The 17,315-nt window shown below is 40.6% G+C and overlaps 1 protein-coding gene across 15 annotated transcripts in view; it reads left to right on the top strand.

Annotated features, from left to right (window-relative positions):
• ST7L (suppression of tumorigenicity 7 like) overlaps positions 1 to 17,034 on the top strand; it is an 843,199-nt gene extending 826,165 nt beyond the window's left edge. For all 15 annotated transcript variants that reach the window (XM_050747420.1, XM_050747399.1, XM_050747449.1 and 12 more), the window contains one exon: positions 14,923 to 17,034. In XM_050747420.1, coding sequence (XP_050603377.1) covers positions 14,923 to 15,021 — 99 coding nt within the window. In that variant the 3' untranslated portion in view covers positions 15,022 to 17,034. The remainder of the gene's footprint in view (positions 1 to 14,922) is intronic.
• Positions 17,035 to 17,315: the final 281 nt, after the last annotated feature.

Below are 17,315 nucleotides of genomic sequence, written 5' to 3'. Positions count from 1 at the left end.
CTGCCTTAAGAATAGTTTATTTTGTGCCTTAAAGATTAGTTGGCTTTTTTCTGGCACCAGTGGTAAGAGCAGTGGTTTCCCTTTTTCCCTGAAGGTCAGCCATATAATGTGTTAAGTTGCCACTGGCTGTAGGCCTAGGAGTCTGAGTCTGCACTTGATTCTGGGTCAAACTTCAAGAAGAATGACTTTCCACTGTTGTTCAGGGAGTATAGCTATTTGGTTTGGAAACTGACTATTCTATTTCTTTTTAGTGTAAAATGAACACTCAGTGATCACACTCGTAACTGTTGTTTGCAATAGTGCTAATAGTTGAGTGAGTGCATCTCAAACTTAAATAACCTTACTATGTAATCTGGCATGGAATAAAAATGGCCTAGAAAGAGAATTCCATCCATTTAATAGCTGGAAAGAAAATGTGCAACTGTGTATGTGAGATCACAGGCAAGCAATGGGAGAGATGGTTCTTGGATTTGTCTCAGGCAAGTAGAGTGGGAAGGAAGTGAAATAGAGCAAGGAGGGAGATCTAGAATCTGAAATAGATCTATACCAACTGTTAGTAGTATATTTCCATGGGGTACTAGCTACAATTAATGTATGTAGTGTCTGCCTTTACCTAGGCAGTCACTAATGGCACCAGAAGAACCTTTATGATTACATAGCGTAAGTTCCTTAGCACTCCTCTAGCAGAGACTGAGAATGAATAATTACATGTTTTAAAGTGGAAGCTTCTTTTGCAGACCAAAAGTTATTGATATATTGCTTTTCCAGTTGATGGATAATGAACAAGCATTTATTTTGGTGTCTGTATAGGTGATGGTATATAGTGTTAAGAATGTGCCTAATGGTAAAACTTTTAGAGCCCCATTTTTATCCCTGTGGCCCTTACATGTACATTTTAAAACCCTAAAGGCTAAGTATTTACTGAAAGTTCCTGCAAACCAGTATTTGTGCAGGATTTCCAAAGTCAGGTTCCATTAAGAGTTAATGGGAAATGACTGTGGTATGGGCAGTTTCCAGCTTTTTTTTTCTTTTTCTTTTTCTTTTTGAGACAGAGTCTCGCTCTGTCACCCAGGCTGGAGTGCAACCATGTGATCTCAGCTCACTGCAACCTCCGCCTTCTGGGTTCAAGCAGTTCTCCTGCCTCAGCCTCCTGCATAGCTGGGACTATAGGCACGTGCCACAACACCTGGCTAACTTTTTTATTTTTAGTAGAGATGGGGTTTTGCCATGTTGGCCAGGCTGGTCTCGAACTTCTGACCTCAGGTGATCAACCCACCTTGGCCTCCCAAAGTGCTGGGACTACAGGCGTGAGCCACCATGCCCGGCCAGTTTCCAGCTTATAAACACAATGTGTTAATACCTTTATAGACAGACAAACAGCAAGGGAACTAGAGGCTTAAATTACACTTCTTTGCCACTTCATAGAGTGTGCTCTATGCAGTAGGAGCATCACCATCACCCAGGAGCTCATTAAAAATGCATAACTTCAGGCACCACTCCAGACCTTCTGAATCAGAATCTGCATTTTAACAAGATCCCCAGGTGATCCTATATATACATGTAAAACTTGGGGAAACTTGCTGTACTCTACGCCTAATAAGAGGAATTTAGAACAGCTCAATAGTGCTGCCTTGTCAAGGTGGAAAAGAGGCAGCATTGCAGAGTGGTTATGAAATAGACTCTGGAGGCGCTTTGAATTCTAGCCCTGAAACACTGCTGTACAACGTCAGGTAAGTTACTTAACCTTTTCTAGCCTTAGTTGTAAAATGAGAATAATACTACCTCTCATGGGTTTTGGTGAGCGTTAAATGACTTTAAAAGATTCAAGTGTTAGGAAGGACTATGTCTACCCACAGTGAAAACTAGGTGAATGTTAGCTGTTGTTGCTACCTTCATTGTCATCATCATCACCAAAGTGCAACAATAGTGGGAAACCCTACCTCCTTCTTGTTTAAAGGAGACATGTCCTAACAGTCAGCTCAAAATGCATTTTTCCGTAGAAACTGTAGTATAAATGGTGGTTGGGTATAATTTTAAAAACACTATTAGTAGGCCAGGTGCAATGGCTCTCCTGCCTGTAATCCCAGCACTTTGGGAGGCCAAGGCAGGTGGATTGCTTGAGCTCAGGAGATCATGACTAGCCTGGGTAACATGGTGAAACCCCATCTCTATCAAATATACAGAAAAGTTTGCCAGGTGTGGTGGTGTGTACCTGTGGTCCCAGCTATTCAGGAGGCTGAAATGGGAGGATCACTTGAGCCTGGGAGGTGGAGGCTGCAGTGAGCCAAGATTTCACTACTGCACTACAGCCTGGGCAACAGAGCAAGACCCTGTCTCAAAAATATATATATATATTGTTACTACTATGCTTTTGGCACATTATGTGTATATGAATGTAGAAAGTGAAGAAATGTTTCAGGTTCTAAGCAACTACCTTGTAGAACAGAACCTGTTGGTAAGTTACAAACTGTCTGTGTTAGCATTTCCAGTTAACTCAGATATTTGATGGCCAAATAAAGTAGAAATTGATGAAGTATCTTTGAGACATACTTGTTGTATTTCAGAAGACAGACTTTTAAAAATTTTCCTAAATTTCTTTATTGTTACCATTGTCTCTTTCTTATCTAATATCTTTTCGTAATAGCTCACATGCCAGAGCAAATTGAATTTGAATTTCTTAAAATGCATTTGTTACAAAAATTGCGTTATTGTGAGGCCAGGCAGTGGAGACTGAATTTAAATAATTCTCACTGTACATCAGATTTAGAGAAATGAAAGGGAATTAACTAGAATGGCTAATGGTTTTAATGCCTCTTCTTTTGCATGGTATAAGCCTATGTGGAATAAGACTTCATTTTTAGCAAGTTAGGATTTTTTCCCCCTGATTTTTCTCCTGGCTGAGATGAAAACCTAGTCTGACATTAGACACAGAGCAATGAAAAAGTGTTGCATAAATCCCTGGAGATGTGGAATGTGCTTATATCAGAGCTGATATTCTCTAAGGCCAGAATTCCTGAAAAAGGAAAAATTGCTTTTAAGTGGTAGGTCATTTTCTCACCTGCTTTGAAGCCTGCTGGATTAAATATGAGAGTTCAAAGTAAGGGTAGCCAGCAAACCAACTGAACTGGAATCTGATTCTGCTTATCTGAAAGGAGCTTCTTTATTTAAGAACAGCACTGCCCTCTCCTTAGAGAACCAATCTTCTTCTCTGGCCCCTTTCATTTCTCTCTTGCAAGAAAAGTGTTCTTCTTAGCAAGGCTTGGGAGGGTGTTATCACAACCGTGAAAAGACTTAAAGATGGTCTTGGGGGTTTCACTAACTTATTGATAAACTCAGGCTTGTGGTATGTGACTTTAGTGTTTTGAATTCAGAAGTGTGTTTAAATATAAAAGTCCCTAGTTGGGGCCAGGCATGGTGGCTAACGCCTGTAATCTCAGCACTTTGGGAGGCCGAGGCCTGGGGATCACTTGAGGTCAGGAGTTAGAGACCAGCCTGGCCAACATGGTGAAACCCCGTCTCTATTAAAAATACAAAAAAAAAAGGCCGGGCACGGTGGCTCAAGCCTGTAATCCCAGCACTTTGGGAGGCCGAGACGGGCAGATTACGAGGTCGGGAGATCGAGACCATCCTGGCTAACACGGTGAAACCCTGTCTCTACTAAGAAATACAAAAAAAAAAAAAAAAAACTAGCCGGGTGAGGTGGCAGGCGCCTGTAGTCCCAGCTACTCGGGAGGCTGAGGCAGGAGAATGGCGTGAACCTGGGAGAAGCTTGCAGTGAGCTGAGATCACACCACTGCACTCCAGCCTGGGCAACAGAGCAAGACTCTGTCTCAGAAAAAAAAAATAAAATAAAATACAAAAAAAATTAGCTGGGCCTGGTGGCGCTTGCCTGTAATCCCAGCTACTTTGGAGGCTGAGGCAGGAGAATTGCTTGAACCTGGGAGGCAGAGGTTGCAGTGAGCCAAGATCGCATCACTGTGCTCCATTCTGGGTAACAGAGCGAGACTCCATCTCAAAAAAAAAAAGAAGTCCCTAGTTTGGTTTTAACTAAACAGGGTAGTCTTTGCAGTTTTGGCAAAAAAGGGTGTTACAGGTAAAGGTAGGAATCAGAGATTCGCAAATAAATTATCTGTTTTAGTACAGCAAAACTTTGTTGAAGTCTGTTTTACTGAATGCATATTGTAGCTGTGCTGCAGTGGGAATGGGCTTTGTTTCCACATACTTCTACTAATCTTTATGTGGGAAAATGTGGTTGGACATGCCAATGATGAATTTCTGAGCAACTCATAATTGGCTGGCTCCACTGTAACTAGGGCCTTACAATCTGCTTGATTAATTCTTTAAGGACTACATTAGCCAAGTTGCATGATTTCCAAAGATATAGAAGGTCAGATGTTACACTAACAAAGAACCTCTCTACAGAATGTCTCACTGGGGTTTCTTCAGCCCCTTCTCAAAAATAATTAAAATTTTTCTTCCCAAATTACATTTTTAAAAGAATAAGCAGATAAAAATGCCAAGTGGCTTTCACTGAAAAGTGAACAAAACTTTTGGGAAGATTTGTCCACTATTCTTACCATTTTTTTCAGGGAAAAGAAAGATTGATCTTCAGAACCGGGGGAGTTAATAAACAATTATAACTAGATATTAATGTATACCAATTGAAAAATATATGATTTTTTTAAAGGTTCTGAGTTTTCCGTTATTATAACCTGTGACATGATAGTTGTATACTTCTTTATTAAATACCTAGGGCCACATTCAGAAATTAAATTAATGATTAAAATAAATTTCTTCACTTTGTTTGAAAGTGGATTATTTTCAAAGCTATGAGACTTTTTTAGTTCAAAAGAACTGATACAGTTTTAAAAACATTTTGAAATATAACTAAACTTATATTTCTGTAAAATATTCTATAACCATGCTATTTCCACAGTTATAAATCTGAGTTGTTTCCCAGAGATAATACAGATAATAAAATAAATTTATTGTGTGACAGGTCAAAATTTTTAAATGTTTACATATTTGTTCCATTGTTGGTGCCTCTAAACTATTTGGGCAGTCTGGCATATTCAATTTTAATTTTCTTTACTAACTGGGATTTTGGATCAAGAGAAAAGATGTTCTCTACCTCCTAGAAGGGTATTTCTCATGTTTCATCCTTGTTTTTCTCCTTCAAAAAGAACCAAACTAAGAAATTTGTGAAATCGCTGGTATTGTTATTCATCCAGATTTTCTAAGCACTGAACTCTTCTAAGAGGGAAAGAAAGAAAATAATAAAAGTTAGGACAATGTACTTTCTTTTTTTTTTTTTTTTTTTTAGGACAGGGTCTCACTCTCTCACCCAGGCAGGAGTGCAGTATTCCATCTTGGCTCACTGCAACCTAGGCTCAAGTGATCCTCCCATCTCAGCCTCCCAAGTAGCTGGAACTACAGGTGTGTGCCTCCATGCTAGGCCAATTTTTAAATTTTTTTTATAGAGATGGGGTCTCACTTTGTTGCCCAGGCTGGTCTCCAACTCCTGAGCTCAAGCAATCTGTCCACATCAGCCTACCAAAATGCTGGGATTACAGGTTTGAGCCACCGTGCCCAGCCATGTCAATGTACTTTTTATTTTATGATGATGATGATGATGATGATGATTATTGAGACAGGGTCTGCCTCTGTTGCCCAGGATGGAGTGCAGTGGCACGATCTGGGCTCACTGCAATCTCCACTTTCCTGGCTCAAACCATATGCCCACCTCAGCCTCCCAGGTAGTTGGGACTACAATATGTACCACCATGCCTGACTAATTTTTGTATTTTTGGTAGAGACAGGATTTCACCATGTTGCCCAGGCTAGTCTCCAACTCCTGAACTCAAGTGATCCACCCACCTGGGCCTCCCAAAGTGCTGGGATTACAGGTGTGAGCCACTGTGCCCGGCTGACAATATACTTTTTAACGCATGTGTATATCCTTTCCCCACAGTTGAATTCAGTTTTAAAGTTTGTAGAAAGCATCCTTTTGTTCCCATTAACATGTGTCAAGTATGAGGTTCACATATGTTTAATCATCTTTCTCCCCCTCAAAGTGAAAATCTCATTGCTAAAGTTTAGGACATCTTGTCACTAACTGCTACTGATATATTTATTGCTTAATCATTAGCACTTGGGACACGTGGAGTGCTTAGCAGCTTTTAGAAGAGCTGTGCTTAGATATTGATATAAATCACTCATTTGAAACCCATTCTCCTAGTGGTATTATAATTCACAATAGGAAACACCGATCTTTGTTTTAGAAAACATCTCTGTCTTGCAGACCCAGCATAGTCCTCTAAATAGGGAGAATCATGGCGTACAGAAGAAAATTATAATATCGAAGAATCGTTTTTGGCTTTTTTCTTGGTGGAGTTTGGCTCCCTTCCCCTACCAATCAAATGAACTGAATTAGTAAGACTACATAATATATTACAATTCTAAACCAAGAGTAACTCAGACTTCAGTTAGTTAGTTATTTTTTTAAAGAGATTATACTTATATTCTCATTTATTCTTACTGGAGCCATTGGAACATAGACTTACTGAAACCATGGGAACATTATAGATGTAAAGTTTGAGTCATCAAAGTTAAGTGATGTGCCTAAAATTACACAATTGATAAGATAGCTTATTACTTTTAGTCATGATACATACTTTTGATTTCAATAATATATCACTTCACAGCTCTTCACAGTTTAAGTCTGTTCGATGAACTCCAATGCTTTAAAGAATGAAAGCTGTGCATGGTGGCTGACACCTGTAATCCCAGCAGTTTGGGAGACTGATGTGGGAGGATTGCTTGAACCCAGGAGTTTGAGACCAGCCTGAGCAACACAGCAAGAGCTCTTAAAAATGAAAAGTAAAAATAAAAACAAATTAGCCAGGCATGATGGTGCACCCCTGTAGTTTCAGCTACTTGGAAGGTTTATTCAGGAGAATCGTCTGAGCCCAGGAGTTGGAGGTTACGGTAAGCCATGATAGCAACACCATATTCCAGCCTGGGACACAGAGGAAGACCTTGTCTTAAATAAATAGGTACATACATACATATATACATTAATTAATTACTTAAAAATAAAGAACACGGCCGGTGGTTCACGCCTGTAATCCCAGCACGTTGGGAGGCCGAGGCAAGCGGATCATGAGTTAAGAGATCGAGAGCATCCTGGACAACATGGTGAAACCCCATCTCTACTAAAAATACAAAAATTAGCCGGGCGTGGTGGCACACGCCTGTAGTCCCAGCTACTCGGGAGGCTGAGGCAGGAGAATCGCTTGAACCCGGGAGGTGGAGGTTGCCGTGAGCCAAGATCACGCCACTGTACTCCAGCCTGGCCACAGAGCAAGACTCCATCTCAAAAAATAAAATAAAGAACACACATATGCTTTTCTTTCAAACTGGTTCATTCCAATGTCATTCCTCTTACTAGTTAGCTACTTAAGAAAGAATGCCGCTTGGTCATTTACATTGCATACTCACGTTACTGCATAAAGGACTTCAGCCTCTCTAAGTGCTTAAAATGTACGATAATACTAAAGAAACAGTAAGCCCTGGTTTGTAATGATTCAGAGGGAATTTGATCTTAAGTTACTTTTTTAAAGTTTTAATATGAAGTATAAATGTATACCTTATGTTTCAATATCAGTCTTCTTTCAAAATCAAAAGGCAAGTTTGTGAAGGATTATAGGGGAAAGATAAACTGAACATAATAAACTTTTGGTCTAAAATACCATAACCTATAAGTTTTTTCGCTAAAGTAGGAATTTTGGGTAGCCCAGGTACTTCTAGTCATTGTATCAATAGGTAGGAAACTTGGGTGTGTTCCTTAATGCTCATGAGGCCTCAATAAAATATTGGGTTTTAATTGGGTGTTCTATCTGAATTTGATGAAATCATAAAATTATCTTTCTTCTGTAATAACATTAAGATTGTCTTAGGTCCTTCTTGACAGTAGCCAGCTTCAAGGAGAGAAATTATTTGGGATTCGATAATACTCAACAAAATTAAGAGTAGGATATTCAGAGAATGCAGAGCACATAATCACCTTCTGACCTCACTCTGTAATTTCAAGCATTCTTGAAATAAAACGTGTATGTACTGTTCAAAGTGTAGAAAAGGGCTGTGCTTCCTTTAGGCACCCTTGCAGATTACCAATGTGACATAGAGAGAAAGATGCAGCTTAGGGGACAATTGGAGAAAGGAGCACATTCTCACACTTTTTGTTAGGAACATGCCAGCTCTTGTCTTCATTTATTCAATATGCTGGAGTCCCAGCTTCTTTCTGAAGCCAGAGTTCATGCTTTTACTCTCAGGTAGCAGCAGCTTTACAATTAAATTTTAATCCGACAGTGTTGTTAGACTCCTATCAAGAGTACAGCCACAGCTGTTCTTGGCAGGCAAATACATTGCTGGTTTTCCTTCAGTCACAGTGAGATAGAAAAATGTTCTCTGTCTAGGGTGTGGACGAAAGCACTTTACTAATCTTATGCATAATTCATCCTTGGTTGCTGGGGCAAAGTTGAAACTTTGCCCTCTGATAAAATTCAGCTGGATGTTTTTTATTTATTAGACTCTGATCCCTTTAGGGGTTTAACCCTTATTGGGAGGCCAGGGATTCTAATTCGGCTAAGCCCTAGCTGTGAAGACTTTTCTAATTTGCCCTTGGTGAATTTTAGCTCTTGTAATACCACCTTTAAGAAACAAAAAACAAAAACTGCAGTAGAACATGCAGTTCAGAGAGTCCTGGATACCCTGAAAAGAGTCTTCTTTGAATGTTGGCTTATTGAATGGAAGGACTCCAATAGGGCCTGTCTTGATTTGTTTTCAAAGTTTAGATTTTTAAAGAGCCTCAGCATTTTAAAACATGGTTTTCATTGTTCTGTAACATGCTAAAATATGGTAATGATTGTTTTATAACATATAACAGGTCTTTGCGTTTCAAATTCATTGGGTACCTATGAAGTAAAAAATATAATCCCTGTTCATAAGTAACTCATAGTCTAGTGGTAGGGGGTTTGAGATGGGCATGAAGATGTGTTAGTATAAGGTAGAAGCTGTTGCCACAATAGATTAGTTCATTCTTGAATATTCATTTATTTGAGTGGAAGGGACTGGTGAGTTATTTTCACATGCCTCCCATAAGATATAGTGACCCAAAAGGTCAATCTAGACTAATAGAGTATGCTTCCTTTCAGAAGAATTTATTTGGTTAGGTCAAGCAAGAACATATAGAAAGAGATATCTTTATTCTTTTTCAAATATGTGATGTGGAGTACTTTCATCTTTATACCCAGCAGCTGGAATTCATCTTTTTATAAGCAGCGGTATTTATTATAATGTTTATAAAATAGAATTTATCAAAAACTGGAGAGCTCCACAATTCAAACTTTAAGAAATGTCTCACCTCAGATTCACAGAGTAATTGCCATAATGTCTTATGGCATTATGAATGTATGAGTGTATGAGTATAAAGCTCTACACTCATACATTTTATATTCCTCTTTTATATCCTCTCATTCCTAATAATGACAGATTAATAAGAACTAATAGCCATCGTGGTTTTCAATATGAAACAATGTGATTTCACGTGAAGCAGAATAGAATAGTAAGAATTAGGACCAAAATTACTTAGTTCTTTGGGCATGTGAGAGAATAGGAAAGAGCTACCCCGAATTTTCCAGAGCTCACTTGATAATGTCAAGAGCTGCAGCTGGCAGTCACTGATTCTGAAAATAGGCACACATCATGTTAATTAAAAAATTAAATAAAAGGATATTGGGATAAGGCACTAAAATAAGGTTCTTTTTGCCGTTTCTTTTTTTTTTTTTTTTTTTTTTTTTTTGTGAGACGGAGTTTCGCTCTGTCACCCAGGCTGGAGTGCAGTGGCACGATCTCAGCTCACTGCAAGCTCCGCCTCCCGGGTTCACGCCATTCTCCGGCCTCAGCCTCCCGTGTAGCTGGGACTACAGGCGCCCGTCACCTCGCCCGGCTAGTTTTTTGTATTTCTTACTAGAGACGGGGTTTCACCGTGTTAGCCAGGATGGTCTCAATCTCCTGATCTCGTGATCCACCCGTCTCGGCCTCCCAAAGTGCTGGGATTACAGGCTTGAGCCACCGCGCCCGGCCTTTGCCCTTTCTTTATAGCTGGGTTTTGCTGATCAATTCTGCATTTTTGACAATTCTCCCTCTTTACAGGGAGAACCACCAGTATTATTTTCTCTTTAAGTAACTGAAAAAATATTTCTTATGTTTATTGAGCTGTCTCATTACAGTAACAGACTAGCTGGATCACTGGGGATATGACTTTGGGATATATGTTTTAAAATAGGCACAGAGGCTGAGTGCAGTGGCTGACGCCTGTAATCTCAATACTTTGGGAGGCCTAGGTGGATGGATCATCTGAGGTCAGGAGTTTGAGACCAGCCTGGCCAACATGGTGAAACCCCGTCTCTACTAAACATACAAAAATTAGCCTGGTGTGGTGGCAGGTACCTGTAATCCCAGCTACTCAGGAGGCTGAGGCAGGAGAATTGCTTGAACCCGGGAGCCGAAGTCTGCAGTGATTCGAGATCATGCCACTGCACTCCAGCCCTAGTGACAGAGCAAGACTCCATCTCAAAAAATAAACAGGCACAGAACCTCTCCTTCAATTTATACAAATTAGGCATGTAATCAGTAAATATGGTAAAATGATGAAAGTATACACAGTAGAAGAGCAGGCCCAAGGCTAAATTCTAAACTACTCATGTAAACATTATAATAATACTAGAGAGTTGTAGAGTATACTGATTTAACTCAGTGTTGCAGTAGAAGAAAGGAAGAAAAACTATTTGAACAACTTGGAGGCAGAAAACTGGGGATCCAGCTTTGGAATTTACTTTATTGGTGACTGTTACTTCTCTAGCTTGTCACTCACTTCTCTGAGCTTGTCACACCTACTGGAATAAGTAGAAATTATTATTCTTTGCCTAGGTTAACAAAATATATATCTCCAGATAGTAAGTTAGTTGCATGTTGGCATCTTCTAATTCAGAGGTCTAATATGTAGCATATTGGTAAGGAGGCACATTCATATTTCTGGGTGGTAGGGAGCCCACTTTCATCCATTCATCTGCATTCCTGTTCAAACTAGCAAGTGTGTCTGCTAACATTAGGTTGCCAGAAAAAAGATGTGAGTAAACCCCAGTTCCACTGAGCTCCTATGAAGGTACCACCTACTACCTACCATAGGACTTGGTTGAAGATAATGAGCATAGTTACCTTTTTTTTTTTTTTTTTTTTGAACTTTTATCTTTCAGATGGCATTGAGAGTAACCATCTGTTTTTTTGGCCGCAAGTTCCATATTGAATTTTTTAAAATTGCATTTTGAGCAATAACATTTCCCTGGTTTGCTTAACCAGTTATACAAGTTGAGACTTCTGTCTCTATGCCTATTTTATAATAGCTTCTCTGGGAGAAGAGATGAAAAATAAGCCAGTTAGATATTTTATGAGTATTGAAATCCTTTCCATTCAGAAATGTAAATAAAACAACCAGCATGAGCAATCAGCTTATGTCAGATTCCATGGGTTTATGTTACATAGGGAAATTATAGTGCAACCTGAAACATGCTTCTTAATGAATTCATAGTGCTGTCACAGTTGAATGTAAACCCTTGAGCTTTTGTGAAGGGTTTCAGAAATCACCCTTTCTAAACTACCTAGGGGAGGGAAGAGAACTAAGATGATACTAACAAATGCTATCACTGTTTTGTGGCTGCCTCCCTTCCAGCACCAAATTTTGCCAGTTAAGTAAAGCAGAAACCTAGAATATGGCACACATTTTGGCTTATTCAATGTGTACACACACACTCAGTGCCACACTGGGTCAGACCCACAGTTCAATACTCTGTTTCTGAAAGTGGCACCAGGGAACTGCTTTGGAAGAACAAGATTGCCCTTATGGTTTTTGTCCTCAGAAGTTAGGGAAATTTGGTTAAGAAGTATGACAAAAGCCCCATAAGTAGCCATTTTTACCTGTAGCAAATACGGGAAGCTAGACACCTAACTAGAGATCATGAAGTTAGAATTTGTCTCCTCCTTTGGCTGCTACTTCAGCACCCGTTAGTAAATTAGAATAAAGTTCGTCATTTATTAGTGAGTTGGTTTTGCAGTCTCTAAAGCTCTTTTGCAGCTCTTCTATTCACTATGGCCTCAGATACGATAAATCTGCTAGCTGCAAAAATTCAATATACCAAGTAGAATATATAGGACCAGTCAAGTTTTAAGTTTGGGAGTGAGGAAAAGCAGCATGTATTTTCTATTTTAAATTATTTTCTTTTCACATTCTAATTTCTTAAGGGTTTGGCTTGATTTATGCCAGGTTCTGGGCCTGTAAGCCTACATTAATGCATCACAGTACTGGATAGGATATTTGATATCTCTTACTTAGCCCAGAATCTCAAATGATAAGGAGCTGTAGTTAATGATATGTAGCATTTTGTTGAACTTTACAGTGTAGTTCTCATTTAGTCCCCGTGTCTGTAACAAATGGACTCATCCTTGTGCTTTTCCATAGGTGCCCTGATGTTTACTGACATAAATCAAGATACTATGTGGCTCTATAGGGGATGCTGAACCATTTGACAGTCTAGGTGCACACAGTCACCTCACATTATTTAAGCCCTGATCTCAGCATTCTAATTTCTCTGTATTCCCCAGTGTATATAATGTGTACTTGCTTGAAATTCCTTATATATTGCTTGTACATTCCTGCTTCTAAGTTTCAGCACATACCAGTTTCTTCGATTTAGAATGCCTTCTTCTGACTGCCTTCAATCAGTTCATAAAACACATAAAGCTATCTTTTAAAAATTCAACTCAAAAGTCACCTCCTGTGGAATGCCATCTCTGATTAATCTCATTAACCTAATTCCTTTATTCTCAGACTTCTGCTTCCTAGTCCATTAAACTGTTTCATTTTCTTGTAATTGTTGCTTCTGTATATTGTCACCCAATAAGCATAATTATTCTAGGAATGATCATCTTCCTCCAGCCTCTTGTGTCTACTTATTACACACAAATATTTTGAAGGCCTATCGATGACCTTTTCAGTTTCCCCAGAGTTCCAGTTCACCTTCCTTACTGTTTCCTTTTACTTCATGGTTACATTCCTAAAGCAGCAGCGCATGTGTTCAGGGTTGGCCTCCACCTCAGCATGTGTGTGGCAGCCTGCTGAATAGATCCCTACAATTGGGAAGGAGTTAACCCTCTAGTTTGACAATCTCTGCATTCTACTTGGACACCTTCAAGAAGTAGATGTGAGACCAGGAGTAGACCTGAAAATGGGAGTAGGTAAATTTCCACAGAAAGCCAAGTTGGCTTTTTCCTTCCTTTATACACAAGACCTATGAAGCTGCTGTCATCAGCAGCTCATTCAACACTCTCCTGCTCTGCCTCTTTTCCAGGAGTCAGGGTTAGTTTAAGAAAAAGCCTCTTGCTAGAAGCCATGACCTCGTACTTTTATCCCCTCCATCTGGTGTGTGGCCTCATGGGGCTGTGCTGCTATGCAGGAGGTGAGCAATGGAATTCTTTAGATGATGACTTCTGAGCCCACATGCAGAGGCAGTTGGGGGTGGGAAGCAGGGAGAACAGTGAGAGCCAAGATCGATGGACCAAAAAGTAAAGTCTGTTTTGGGGAAGTCCTGACTATAGGTAGACTGTTTTCATGAGGTGTTCTTCCCTTAGCTCAAGCAGGGGCCCAGGTGAGGGAGCTGCAGCATCCCAGGTGTATGATTGATGAACATTGTACTTTTCCCTTCTGTCTTAACAGTTGGGGTGCAGGAGTGGGATAGGTAGCCTACGCTGTCTCTAACAGAAAACATTCCAGAATTGAACAGAAGAGTTCCCCTTGCGTACGTCATCTTTTGGAGCTGCTCTTACTCACTGTCTTGCGCCTAAACAGAGGTCCAAATTTTGGATGGGAGAACAAAGAGGGGTTGAGAGCAGCAAGTGTTTGATCAAGTGAAAATCTGCTGTCTGCCTCATCTCACAGGGGTTTCTCTGCAGGATTGAGACCCCTTGCCTTGGTGTATACAAGTTGTTTGCATCAGCTTGAGATCCCAGGACCTTTACCAGGCCATGGGTAGGCATCTATCTGGCTTGGCATGGGAGTTTCTTAGGATACTTATTCCCTGATCTTGCTTTCCTAACCCAGGAGTTGACAGCATTTTTAAAAGGAGTGAAATCTCAAAGAAAATTCTAATACATACTTTTTTTTTTTTTTGAGACGGAGTCTTGCTCTGTCACCCAGGTTGGAGTGCAGTGGCGCGATCTCAGCTCACTGCAAGCTCCACTTCCCGGGTTCACACCATTCTCCTGCCTCAGCCTCCTGAGAAGCTGGGACTACAGGCGCCCGCCACCACGCCCGGCTAATTTTTTTGTATTTTTAATACAGACGGGGTTTCACCATGTTAGCCAGGACAGTCTTGATTTCCTGACCTCGTGATCTGCCCACTCGGCCTCCCGAAGTGCTGGGATTACAAGCGTGAGCTGCCGCTCCCGGCCTCTAACACATACTTTCAAAGCCCAAAGCCTTAATAATTTTCTGTCATGACTGCTTCTACTGTGTCTATACACGTAGCATAATTTCCAAAGGACTAGATAAAACAAAATTTTAATGTTAATCTGAAGGGGAAAAAAGGAATAGAATTAGGAGCCAGAGTTGTTTAAATGTGGAATACTTTGTATAGTGGTCACATGGTACCGGTGGTAATAGTGGCAGAAATGGCAAAAGAGCCATTGGTTGATAAGGTTCAGGAGGGCCTAGGCTGTTCCTTTGTAAACCGTGCTCAGATATACTCTCCTGGCAGTCCTGGGACTCCTATAAGGCTTGAACATTTTGTATCAATTTCTGTTTTGAAGGTGCTGGGACTCTGGCGCCCCCAACCCTGGGCATCCTCAGGCTTTGAGGAGAATACACAAGATTTGAAGTCAGAAGACCTAGGTTTGAGTTCTGGCTGAGCCACGAACAGTTCATTTGACCTTGGACCAATCACCAAATTCTTCTGAACAGCATCTGTAAAGTGACAGTAACCCCTACCTCACAGGGTTGTTGTGAGGATTACGTATATGCTAAAGCATTCTGTATATGAAAAAGCTTCTTATGAACATTATTGTTATTCCTGGGGAAACCCCACCTTGGAAGCTGTCAAAAAGGACAACTGTAGATGAAGTTGTCTTCCTTTTTTCTTCATTCAGCTTAGCCTTTCTGTTTGGCCAGGGCTGCTTACAGGAGCTATTAGGGTTGAAGTAAAGTCACCACATTTTGGCTCCTTTGGTCAAAGAGAAAGAACTCTAATGTCCAGCTGCTCCATCCATATACCCATAGAATGGAAGTGAGTAAAGGAAAATTTTAAGCCAGGATAGTTAACAGTTAGGGGGCCAATGGGAGAATGCTTGCCTTGCATTTGCAAATCCAGAATGACTAAAACATCTTAAGTAAATGAGGAATAGCCACAAAGATGCTCAGAGATAATATAAGCCATGAGTGGGAAGTGGGAAAATGAGTTTGTAAACTCCTCTCTTTTCTATCCCTTTACCTTTGAGGTCAGGGACAGGCATACAGCCCACTGGCTATTGCCCTATACCTACCAATCACCCAAAGAAAATAATAGCTTCTGAGAAAGCTCAATTCACTGTAGCAACTGTGATATATTTACCCTAATAAAGCCACCACTTGGTCTTTTCCAATGCTTCTCTCTTACGGAGGTCATCCCTGGAATCCAAAGCTATCCAGTTTTCTAACCCAGTTAAGAGTTTAAAACAACCACAGGTCATAAGCAGTAGGCTTGGCAGTTATACCTTATGCAGTCATAGGAGACTGTCTCATCATTCTCAGCACATAGGGTGCACATCTCACTGTCTCCAGCATGAACCAGCCTTGTGAATGTGTACAGTCTCAGCCACTCTCCTTTGGTGATAATTCTTCACCACTGATCTCTCCTCGCCATGCCCTTTCTGCATCCTTCCCCCAACCACCCACCAGCGGAGTTCTGGTCCCCAAACCAAAGAGTTGCCTGCAGGTTGGTAATATAACTTTGTAGATATTCCTTGATTACAGCTAGACCCTATTGGTATCCTTTTTGAATTACTGGATCGAAATCTAATTGTTTTTTTTTTTTAATTGTTGAGGAGAGGAGGATGAGCAGAACTCCTATGCAGCCTGAGAGAAGTTCTGTATGTGTCTATATATGTACACGTGTGTGTGTGTGTGTAACCTCATGGTTGTGCTCAGGCTGACAGGGAGGGCAAAGAGTGAAAAGGAACCATCTCTTTCTTGTTTTCCAACATTGCTTCAAAGATGCCCAACCCCCGTAGTAGCAGGCAGTTCCCAAGTGGAGGGTCGGGGCAGAGGCCTCCACCAAGGCCATCAATAACCAGGTGTGAGCTACAGGTCTCTGTGTAATGTGAAGCTTTCCCGTATTTCATTTCTGCACCCAGGGGGCGGCTCTGCAGGATTGCTTACGGAGAGCTCTGTGTCTGGCACCTCTCTCCGCAAGGCCCAGGCGCCCAGGGTCCCACCGACCTGCCCAGGAATGCATCACATTGTTCTCTGGTGCTGTAATTTGGCTGCAGGAGCTAGGCTGAATGCCTCCCAGGGATGAGAAACATACTCTCCCTGGCGTCCTCCCTTCGCCCCAGCTAGCTTGAGCTTCTGCCCTGTGACCACTGAGTGCGTTTAAATAAAAACCTCAGAAAGACTGAGGAAAAAAAATCCTAATTATCTCTCTTCTATTAAGCCATGTAGAGACTCGTGTCCTGAGTGGGTCTGAGAATTTGGCAAAGACTTAGTGGTTGGTGTTCTTGATAAGGGAAGTGAGAGAAAGGAGAAGAAATTACTCCCTGCAACAGGGAGGAATAGAAATGAAGCAGTGAGTGTTCAGAAGTTAGATCTACAAGAAGTTTTGCAGACAGACCCTCAGGGCCAGGCAATGTTTGTTTTTGTTTTTTTTTTTTAATCTGAAGCCCTTGATTTTATTTTTACAGCATCACTCTAAGGAAGAGTGTGGATTACTGCCATTATTCAGTGCTGGTAATAATAAAAGTTAGCTTTTATCTGCAGGGCTAGGTTAAGGCTGGCATTCTTACTTTTACATAAAAACACTGGCTACAGGCTGTGCAGCTGAGGTACTTCAGTCATGTGCCTTCTCTAAAGGATTCTTAGATCCTTAAAATATATAGTATCTTTTAAGTTTGTATCTAAATAGCACTTACTGTAATGTATTATACCTAAACGTTTATTAAAAGTTAGAAGA

Source organism: Macaca thibetana, chromosome 1 (genome assembly GCF_024542745.1).
Source record: "Macaca thibetana thibetana isolate TM-01 chromosome 1, ASM2454274v1, whole genome shotgun sequence".
NCBI classification, from domain to species: domain Eukaryota; kingdom Metazoa; phylum Chordata; class Mammalia; order Primates; family Cercopithecidae; genus Macaca; species Macaca thibetana.
Note: the sequence above shows the minus strand (reverse complement) of the source record. Positions and strands in the feature narration are given on the sequence as shown.